Source organism: Chiloscyllium punctatum, chromosome 35, assembly GCF_047496795.1.
Source record: "Chiloscyllium punctatum isolate Juve2018m chromosome 35, sChiPun1.3, whole genome shotgun sequence".
Lineage (NCBI taxonomy): Eukaryota > Metazoa > Chordata > Chondrichthyes > Orectolobiformes > Hemiscylliidae > Chiloscyllium > Chiloscyllium punctatum.
Genome location: NC_092773.1, coordinates 22,238,364 through 22,248,363, shown reverse-complemented (window position 1 = coordinate 22,248,363; position 10,000 = coordinate 22,238,364). Strand labels below are relative to the sequence as shown.

The following is a 10,000-nucleotide window of genomic DNA, read 5'->3' as shown; positions in this document are numbered from 1 at the left end:
TTCCCGTGCTGTCTGACACCGAGAGACGGATTTTCGGCCTGCCTTCCGGGATTGACACTGGGAAGGGCTGGGCTCTCGCGGTGAGATCTCGGATGGTTTCAGTTTGACTCCAAGAGCTCTCACCTTTCTGTGAGGAAGGCGGGGGGGGGGTTGGGGGGGGTGGGGGGGTGAGTTGCGCAAGATGAAAATTCACAAGGAAAGGGAATTTCGCGAGGGAGGTTTGCAGCAGGGAACGTTTCCGATGAGGACACGCACGGGGATATAGAATCCTGGACTGGATCCACATCGGGAAAGAGAGTGAGAGAGAGAGAGAGAGAGAGAGAGAGAGAGACGGGGGGGGGGGGGGAGAGACCGCGCCCTCATGGTTTGTCCCTCAGATTTCAGAACGACAAATGGCCATTTCCTGGCCATTAACTCCAGCCAGGCCTTGCTGTTCGGGAGTCAGCAGCAACTGTCGGACGAGTTGCAGAGTGTGCGGCTCGATATTAGAGCCATTTTGGCGGACCCGAACTGCCAAGGCTGTGAGATATTCATAGCAAGGCTGGACGACCTGCAGCCCAGTGTTACCTACGTCGAGGTAAGGAGCCAGCACAAAACCCGGGGCCTTTTTCCGCCAATTTTCACAGCCGGGAGCAGAGGTTGGGGGGGTGCGGGGGGGTGGGGGGGGGGGTGCTTCCCGTTCCACCAAACATCTCCTCTGAGCCCTCTCCAGTTTAATGATACCCTTCCCGTAAACCCCCTTTTCACTCAGCGACCCGTTGCCAGAGACGTGGCGACGCACTCATACGACCTTCGACCCGTCAAGTCTGCTTCGGGCCTACCTCCTCCGAGTCAACCTCCCACACTCGGCCCCGCAGCCTTCAATGTTATGACCCGTCCACCCAAAGTCCTTCTGAAAGAGTTCCCTGCCTCGACTATCCTCCTCTGGAGTGCTTTCTGGACCCTCCAAGTGAAAAAGTATTTTCCTCAAATCTGCCCTCCCCCACCAACGTTCCCACCAATTTGGTTTATATAGGGATCTACCACGGCTAATGGACACTGGTTCCTGTGGTGCACCATTGGACTCTAGGCCCCAGTCAGCCTTCTGGCCCCTGACCCTCTCAGACACTCCCGTCCACTCATTTTCACCGCCCCCCCCCTCCCCCCAATCACTCCTTGACCTTTGCCCCCTCGCTTCCCCCAATGAGGGGCTTGGGAAATAGCTGTAAGAGACCACTCATCCCCCTCTAGACCACGGCTGGTCTTCCTTAGCTCGAGCCGTTTCCTGCGCTCACCCGCCATATCTGAAGGCCTGCGGATCTTTACATTAAATATACCTCGAAGAAGGAGCACCCTCCCCCAACACACACTGCCTCTGGTGGTGGTGGGGGGGTAACAGAATTCCACAGATTCCCCACCCTCCCCCCAATCCAAAATGGCCGCCCTCTTCTTCAGACACTCCATCGGGCCCCTCATTGTGAACCCTCCACAAGCCTCAGGTGGGGAAACCATCCACCCCAGCCTCCTCTACCAGGTCTGGGCCTACACGTGGCTTTGGAATCCCATGGCGACGTGGGCAACTCAAAGCCACCAAGGTCTCGTTCTGTTCAAGGGCCGGGCGCCCAAGGGGGCGGGTCCACTGGTTGGAATATTTCGGACACTGAGGGGAAGGGTGGGGGTGTGGGAGACGTCGGTTTTACCAACCCCCCCCACCCCCACCCCCACCATGGTGACGGTGGATTGGGGGCCCCCTGCTGGCCGTGGAATGACTCGGCAAAGCCGATTGACGTTTTCCGGGTTCTTTTCCCCACGACACCTCCTTGTCTCTTTTACCTCTTTCATCTCGTCAGCCGAACGGATTTCAGGCCACGCTGCAGAGTATCACCAGGATTTCGGGAGAGAATCTGAACAGCTCCCTGGATGAGGTACGGAGTCCGAAATCGGGAACCCACCCCTCCCCCATCCCTGGACAAACGGGAGGCCATCGCGGTTGGCTGGCTAAAATTCCAACGTCTCTCCCTTTCTCTCTCTTCAGGGTAACCGGACATTCCACGACATTCCCGCCACAGTGACCCTCCAGGCGTCCCAGAATATAGCAGGTGGGTGTCGCCCAGCTGCCCGGCTCCATGCCCCCTGCCCACATAAGGTTTGGTGGGGTATGGGGGAGGGTGTTGGCATGAGGGGTCTCAGGGTGGATGGTGTGGGTTGGGTTCTCGCGGCTTGGATGGGCTGAGTGGTCCCCACCTCCTCTCGCTGCGCCCTAATGTCTGGTCTCCCCCACCCCCACTAGACACCAAGGCGTCGATCCGGAACATCGGAGCGAATATCATGTCCACCGCCGAGACGGTCCAGTTCAACGAGTCCCTCCGTCCCGTGACGGACAGTCTCCAGTCTACCCAAGTGACAGAGGTCACCCAGTCGGTCAAGCAGTATGACCGCTATAGGTAAGCCAGTCTTTTTTTCCCTGACGCCATGTTGATTTACCCTGACGCCATGTTGTTTTTCTCCCTGTCACCATGTGGCTTTTCCCTGATGCCATGTTGATTTACCCTGACGCCATGTTGTTTTTCTCCCTGTCACCATGTGGCTTTTCCCTGACGCCATGTTGATTTACCCTGACGCCATGTTGTTTTTCTCCCAGTCACCATGTGGCTTTTCCCTGACACCATGTTGATTTGCCCCTACCCCATGTTATTTTTTCCCTGCCCCATGTTGATATTCCTGATATCATTTTGTTTTTCACTGATGCCGTGTTGTTTCCCCCTGCCCCATGTTGTTTCCCCCTGCCCCATGTTGTTTTCCCCCTGCCCCATGTTGTTTTCCCCCTGCCCCATGTTGTTTCCCCCTGCCCCATGTTGTTTTCCCCCTGCCCCATGTTGTTTCCCCCCTGCCCCATGTTGTTTCCCCCTGCCCCATGTTGTTTTCCCCCTGCCCCATGTTGTTTTCCCCCTGCCCCATGTTGTTTTTCCCCTGCCCCATGTTGTTTTCCCCCTGCCCCATGTTGTTTCCCCCTGCCCCATGTTGTTTTCCCTGCCCCATGTTGTTTTCCCTGCCCCATGTTGTTTTCCCCCTGCCCCATGTTGTTTTCCCCTGCCCCATGATGTTTCCCCCCGCCCCATGTTGTTTTCCCCTGCCCCATGTTGTTTCCCTCTGCCCCATGTTTCCCCCTGCCCCATGTTGTTTCCCTCTGCCCCATGTTGTTTCCCCCTGCCCCATGTTGTTTCCCCCTGCCCCATGTTGTTTTCCCCTGCCCCATGTTGTTTCCCCCGCCCCATGTTGTTTTCCCCGCCCCATGTTGTTTTCCCCCTGCCCCATGTTGTTTCCCCCTGCCCCATGTTGTTTCCCCCCGCCCCATGTTGTTTTCCCTGCCCCATGTTGTTTCCCCCGCCCCATGTTGTTTTTCCCCTGCCCCATGTTGTTTTCCCCTGCCCCATGTTGTTTTCCCCTGCCCCATGTTGTTTCCCTCTGCCCCATGTTTCCCCCTGCCCCATGTTTCCCCCTGCCCCATGTTGTTTCCCTCTGCCCCATGTTTCCCCCGCCCCATGTTTCCCCCTACCCCATGTTGTTTCCCTCTGCCCCATGTTTCCCCCTGCCCCATGTTTCCCCCTGCCCCATGTTGTTTTCCCCTGCCCCATGTTGTTTCCCCCTGCCCCATGTTGTTTCCCCCTGCCCCATGTTGTTTTCCCCTGCCCCATGTTGTTTTCCCCTGCCCCATGTTGTTTCCCTCTGCCCCATGTTTCCCCCTGCCCCATGTTTCCCCCTACCCCATGTTGTTTCCCTCTGCCCCATGTTTCCCCCTGCCCCATGTTTCCCCCTGCCCCATGTTGTTTTCCCCTGCCCCATGTTGTTTTCCCCTGCCCCATGTTGTTTCCCTCTGCCCCATGTTTCCCCCTGCCCCATGTTTCCCCCTACCCCATGTTGTTTCCCTCTGCCCCATGTTTCCCCCTGCCCCATGTTTCCCCCTACCCCATGTTGTTTCCCTCTGCCCCATGTTTCCCCCTGCCCCATGTTTCCCCCTGCCCCATGTTTCCCCCTACCCCATGTTGTTTCCCTCTGCCCCATGTTTCCCCCTGCCCCATGTTGTTTCCCCCGCCCCATGTTGTTTTCCCCGCCCCATGTTGTTTTCCCCCTGCCCCATGTTGTTTCCCCCTGCCCCATGTTGTTTTCCCCCTGCCCCATGTTTCCCCCTGCCCCATGTTTCCCCCTGCCCCATGTTGTTTTCCCACTGCCCCATGTTGTTTCCCCCTGCCCCATGTTGTTTTCCCCCTGCCCCATGTTGTTTTCCCCCCTGCCCCATGTTGTTTTCCCCCTGCCCCATGTTGTTTCCCCCTGCCCCATGTTGTTTCCCCCTGCCCCATGTTGTTTTCCCCCTGCCCCATGTTGTTTTCCCCCTGCCCCATGTTGTTTCCCCCTGCCCCATGTTGTTTTCCCCCTGCCCCATGTTGTTTCCCCCGCCCCATGTTGTTTTCCCCGCCCCATGTTGTTTTTCCCCGCCCCATGTTGTTTCCCCCTGCCCCATGTTGTTTCCCCCTGCCCCATGTTGTTTCCCCCTGCTCCATGTTGTTTTCCCCCTGCCCCATGTTGTTTCCCCCTGCCCCATGTTGTTTTCCCCGCCCCATGTTGTTTCCCCCTGCCCCATGTTGTTTCCCCCTGCCCCATGTTGTTTCCCCCTGCTCCATGTTGTTTCCCCCTGCCCCATGTTGTTTTCCCCCTGCCCCATGTTGTTTCCCCCTGCCCCATGTTGTTTCCCCCTGCCCCATGTTGTTTTCCCTGCCCCATGTTGTTTCCCCCCGCCCCATGTTGTTTTCCCCCTACCCCATGTTTCCCCCTGCCCCATGTTTCCCCCTGCCCCATGTTGTTTCCCCCTGCCCCATGTTGTTTTCCCCCTGCCCCATGTTTCCCCCTGCCCCATGTTTCCCCCTGCCCCATGTTGTTTTCCCCCTGCCCCATGTTGTTTCCCCCTGCCCCATGTTGTTTCCCCCGCCCCAAGTTGTTTTCCCCTTGCCCCATGTTGTTTCCCCCTGTCCCATGTTGTTTCCCCCTGCCCCATGTTGTTTCCCCCGCCCCAAGTTGTTTTCCCCTTGCCCCATGTTGTTTCCCCCTGTCCCATGTTGTTTCCCCCTGCCCCATGTTTCCCCCTGCCCCATGTTGTTTTCCCCCTGCCCCATGTTGTTTTCCCCCCGCCCCATGTTGTTTCCCCCTGCCCCATGTTGTTTCCCCTGCCCCATGTTTCCCCCTGCCCCATGTTGTTTCCCCCTGCCCCATGTTGTTTCCCCCTGCCCCGTGTTGTTTTCCCCCTGCCCCATGTTGTTTCCCCCTGCCCCATGTTGTTTCCCCCTGCCCCATGTTGTTTTTCCCCTGCCCCATGTTGTTTCCCCCTGCCCCATGTTGTTTCCCCCTGCCCCATGTTGTTTCCCCCCGCCCCATGTTGTTTTTCCCCTGCCCCATGTTGTTTCCCCCCTGCCCCATGTTGTTTTCCCCCCGCCCCATGTTGTTTCCCCCTGCCCCATGTTGTTTTCCCTGCCCCATGTTGTTTCCCCCTGCCCCATGTTGTTTCCCCCCGCCCCAAGTTGTTTTCCCTGCCCCATGTTGTTTCCCCCTGCCCCATGTTGTTTTCCCCCCGCCCCATGTTGTTTTCCCCTGCCCCATGTTGTTTCCCCCTGCCCCATGTTGTTTCCCCCCGCCCCATGTTGTTTTTCCCCTGCCCCATGTTGTTTCCCCCTGCCCCATGTTGTTTTCCCCCGCCCCATGTTGTTTTCCCCCTGCCCCATGTTGTTTTCCCTGCCCCATGTTGTTTTCCCCTGCCCCATGTTGTTTCCCCCCGCCCCATGTTGTTTCCCCCTGCCCCATGTTGTTTCCCCCCGCCCCATGTTGTTTTCCCCCTGCCCCATGTTGTTTTCCCCTGCCCCATGTTGATTTTCCTGATGATGTTGTTCCTGATGCCATGTTGTTTTTCCCCAATGCCATGTTGACATTCCCTGGCACCATTGTGTTCACTGTTCATCCCCAGGATGAGGGCATCGCTGGCCAGGCCAGCTTCAATTACCCATCCTATAATTGCCCAGCGGGCAGTTACAAGTTAACCACATATCGCTGTGGGTCTGGAGTCACGTGTAGGACAGACCACGTAAGGGTGACAGCTTCCTTCCCTCAGATGGGATTTTCCGACTGTTGACGACAGACTCGTCATCATTATTTGAGTCTTAATTCCCTACTTTTATTGAATTTAAATTCTACCCAAGCGGGATTTGAACCTGGGAAGTTCCCTAGGTGTCTGGATTAACAGTCCGGTGACCAGACTGTCACCTCCCTTTGTGCTGCGCTTTTTGATTCCCTCACCATCTCCCAGGGTAACTATGTTTTCCCAGCAGCCACCAACCCCTCAGGACCTGATATGCCCCGCCCCTCACACTGTGGGATCGTGCTGTGCACGTCACTGTGGCTTCTGTCTCCGGTTGCAGATGGATCGTGGGTATTGTCCTGTGCTGCATCGTTCTCCTCATCATCGCCTGCAACGCCCTGGGACTTGGCTTCGGGACGGCGGGCATTGTGACCAGGGACAACCCATACAGTGCCAATGGGTGCTCACTGTCTGGAGCCAACTTCCTAATGGCGTAAGATGGAGCTTCGGTCAACCGCGATTGGACAATGTGTGTGTGTGTCTGTGTCAGTGTGAGGGTGTGTGTCTGCCAGTGTGTGTTTGTGTGTGTATATATCTGTCTGTGTCAGTGTGAGGGTGTGTGTCTGCCTGTGTGTGTTTCTGTCTGTATGTGTGTGTTTGTGTGTGTATTTATCTGTCTGTGCCAGTGTGAGGGTGTGTGTGTGTGTATGAGAGAGAGAGTGTGTAAGCACACAGATGTATCCAACACTTACTTGTCGTCTACCCTATTAAATCTTTCATCCTGACGATGAGCATCCTCTCTGTGTGGTGGACTGGGTCTGGGTGTAGCCTGTACCTGTCTGTGTGGTGGACTGTGTCTGGGGGTAGCCTGTACCTGTCTGTGTGGTGGACTGTGTCTGGGATTGGCCTGTACCTGTCTGTGTGGTGGACTGTGTCTGGGAGTAGCCTGTACCTGTCTGTGTGGTGGACTGTGTCTGGGTGTAGCCTGTACCTGTCTGTGTGGTGGATTGTGTCTGGGTGTAGCCTGTACCTGTCTGTGTGGTGGACTGTGTCTGGGTGTAGCCTGTACCTGTCTGTGTGGTGGACTGTGTCTGGGTGTAGCCTGTATCTATCTGTGTGGTGGACTGTGTCTGGGTGTAGCCTGTATCTGTCTGTGTGGTGGACTGTGTCTGGGTGTAGCCTGTACCTGTCTGTGTGGTGGACTGTCTCTGGGTGTAGCCTGTATCTATCTGTGTGGTGGACTGTGTCTGGGTGTAGCCTGTACCTGTCTGTGTGGTGGACTCTGTCTGGGTGTAGCCTGTACCTGTCTGTGTGGTGGACTGTGTCTGGGTGTAGCCTGTACCTGTCTGTGTGGTGGACTCTGTCTGGGTGTAGCCTGTACCTGTCTGTGTGGTGGACTGTGTCTGGGAGTAGCCTGTACCTGTCTGTGTGGTGGACTGTGTCTGGGTGTAGCCTGTACCTGTCTGTGTGGTGGACTCTGTCTGGGTGTAGCCTGTACCTGTCTGTGTGGTGGACTGTGTCTGGGGGTAGCCTGTACCTGTCTGTGTGGTGGACTGTGTCTGGGTGTATCCTGTACCTGTCTGTGTGGTGGACTGTGTCTGGGTGTAGCCTGTACCTGTCTGTGTGGTGGACTGTGTCTGGGTGTAGCCTGTACCTGTCTGTGTGGTGGACTCTGTCTGGGATTGGCCTGTACCTGTCTGTGTGGTGGACTGTGTCTGGGTGTAGACTGTACCTGTCTGTGTGGTGGACTGTGTCTGGGGGTAGCCTGTACCTGTCTGTGTGGTGGACTGTGTCTGGGTGTAGCCTGTACCTGTCTGTGTGGTTGTCTGTGTCTGGGTGTAGACTGTACCTGTCTGTGTGGTGGACTGTGTCTGGGTGTAGCCTGTACCTGTCTGTGTGGTGGACTCTGTCTGGGATTGGCCTGTACCTGTCTGTGTGGTGGACTGTGTCTGGGGGTAGCCTGTACCTGTCTGTGTGGTGGACTCTGTCTGGGATTGGCCTGTACCTGTCTGTGTGGTGGACTGTGTCTGGGGGTAGCCTGTACCTGTCTGTGTGGTGGACTCTGTCTGGGATTGGCCTGTACCTGTCTGTGTGGTGGACTGTGTCTGGGGGTAGCCTGTACCTGTCTGTGTGGTGGACTCTGTCTGGGATTGGCCTGTACCTGTCTGTGTGGTGGACTGTGTCTGGGATTGGCCTGTACCTGTCTGTGTGGTGGACTGTGTCTGGGGGTAGCCTGTACCTGTCTGTGTGGTGGACTGTGTCTGGGTGTATCCTGTACCTGTCTGTGTAGTGGACTGTGTCTGGGATTGGCCTGTACCTGTCTGTGTGGTGGACTGTGTCCGGGGGTAGCCTGTACCTGTCTGTGTGGTGGACTGTGTCTGGGTGTAGCCTGTATCTGTCTGTGTGGTGGACTGTGTCTGGGTGTAGCCTGTATCTGTCTGTGTGGTGGACTGTGTCTGGGTGTAGCCTGTATCTGTCTGTGTGGTGGACTCTGTCTGGAGTAGCCTGTACCTGTCTGTGTGGTGGTCTGTGTCTGGGAGTAGCCTGTATCTGTCTGTGTGGTGGACTGTGTCTGGGTGTAGCCTGTACCTGTCTGTGTGGTGGACTCTGTCTGGGATTGGCCTGTACCTGTCTGTGTGGTGGACTGTGTCTGGGGGTAGCCTGTACCTGTCTGTGTGGTGGACTGTGTCTGGGTGTAGACTGTACCTGTCTGTGTGGTGGACTGTGTCTGGGGGTAGCCTGTACCTGTCTGTGTGGTGGACTGTGTCTGGGTGTAGCCTGTACCTGTCTGTGTGGTTGTCTGTGTCTGGGTGTAGACTGTACCTGTCTGTGTGGTGGACTGTGTCTGGGTGTAGCCTGTACCTGTCTGTGTGGTGGACTCTGTCTGGGATTGGCCTGTACCTGTCTGTGTGGTGGACTGTGTCTGGGGGTAGCCTGTACCTGTCTGTGTGGTGGACTCTGTCTGGGATTGGCCTGTACCTGTCTGTGTGGTGGACTGTGTCTGGGGGTAGCCTGTACCTGTCTGTGTGGTGGACTCTGTCTGGGATTGGCCTGTACCTGTCTGTGTGGTGGACTGTGTCTGGGTGTAGCCTGTATCTGTCTGTGTGGTGGACTGTGTCTGGGTGTAGACTGTACCTGTCTGTGTGGTGGACTGTGTCTGGGTGTAGCCTGTACCTGTCTGTGTGGTGGACTCTGTCTGGGATTGGCCTGTACCTATCTGTGTGGTGGACTGTGTCTGGGGGTAGCCTGTACCTGTCTGTGTGGTGGACTGTGTCTGGGTGTAGCCTGTACCTGTCTGTGTGGTGGACTCTGGGTGTAGACTGTACCTGTCTGTGTGGTGGACTGTGTCTGGGGGTAGCCTGTACCTGTCTGTGTGGTGGACTGTGTCTGGGTGTAGCCTGTACCTGTCTGTGTGGTTGTCTGTGTCTGGGTGTAGCCTGTACCTGTCTGTGTGGTTGTCTGTGTCTGGGTGTAGCCTGTACCTGTCTGTGTGGTTGTCTGTGTCTGGGTGTAGCCTGTACCTGTCTGTGTGGTTGTCTGTGTCTGGGTGTAGCCTGTACCTGTCTGTGTGGTGGACTCTGTCTGGGTGTCGCCTGTACCTGTCTGTGTGGTGGACTCTGTCTGGGTGTCGCCTGTACCTGTCTGTGTGGTGGACTGTGCCTGTGGCTGTATCTCGTTGCGCGGTGCCTACTCGAACCTGTGTTCTCCTACCCCAGGGGTGTGGGCTTCAGTTTTATTTTCTCCTGGTTGCTGATTCTCCTTGTGTTCATCACCTTCTTCGTGGGAGGGAACGTTCGGACGTTGGTCTGTAAACCATGGGAAACAGGAGAGATCTTCCAGGTACGTGGTGTGTGTCTGTGTTTATGTGTGTGTAGAGTGTGCATGTGTGAGTGTCTGTGG

The 10,000-nt window shown here is 56.5% G+C and overlaps 2 protein-coding genes across 3 annotated transcripts in view; both read left to right on the top strand.

Moving 5' to 3' along the window:
- Positions 1-10,000, top strand: part of LOC140459773 (prominin-2-like) — a 72,762-nt gene that overhangs the window by 32,101 nt on the left and 30,661 nt on the right. Inside the window, exons 8-13 of the mRNA XM_072554291.1 lie at positions 378-577; positions 1,830-1,904; positions 2,015-2,078; positions 2,270-2,423; positions 6,441-6,593; positions 9,817-9,940. Coding sequence (XP_072410392.1) covers positions 378-577; positions 1,830-1,904; positions 2,015-2,078; positions 2,270-2,423; positions 6,441-6,593; positions 9,817-9,940 — 770 coding nt within the window. The remainder of the gene's footprint in view (positions 1-377; positions 578-1,829; positions 1,905-2,014; positions 2,079-2,269; positions 2,424-6,440; positions 6,594-9,816; positions 9,941-10,000) is intronic.
- Positions 6,600-8,574, top strand: LOC140459774 (uncharacterized). 2 transcript variants are annotated; one of them, XM_072554292.1, is made up of 2 exons: positions 6,600-7,988; positions 8,028-8,574. In XM_072554292.1, the coding sequence occupies exons 1-2, from the start codon at positions 6,888-6,890 to the stop codon at positions 8,388-8,390; spliced, it is 1,464 nt and encodes a 487-aa protein (XP_072410393.1). In that variant the 5' UTR covers positions 6,600-6,887; the 3' UTR covers positions 8,391-8,574. The 2 variants fall into 2 exon arrangements, with proteins under 2 accessions (XP_072410393.1, XP_072410395.1); XM_072554294.1 differs by having other exon boundaries at positions 6,601-7,754; positions 7,833-8,574.

Bases quoted from the DNA above. Each gene is read 5' to 3' on its own strand.
- LOC140459774 (XM_072554292.1), top strand. From the start codon at position 6,888: ATGAGCATCCTCTCTGTGTGGTGGACTGGGTCTGGGTGTAGCCTGTAC. The intron at 7,989-8,027 runs CTGTCTGTGTGG...ATTGGCCTGTAC, and splicing joins TGTCTGGGTGTAGCCTGTAC to CTGTCTGTGTGGTGGACTGT.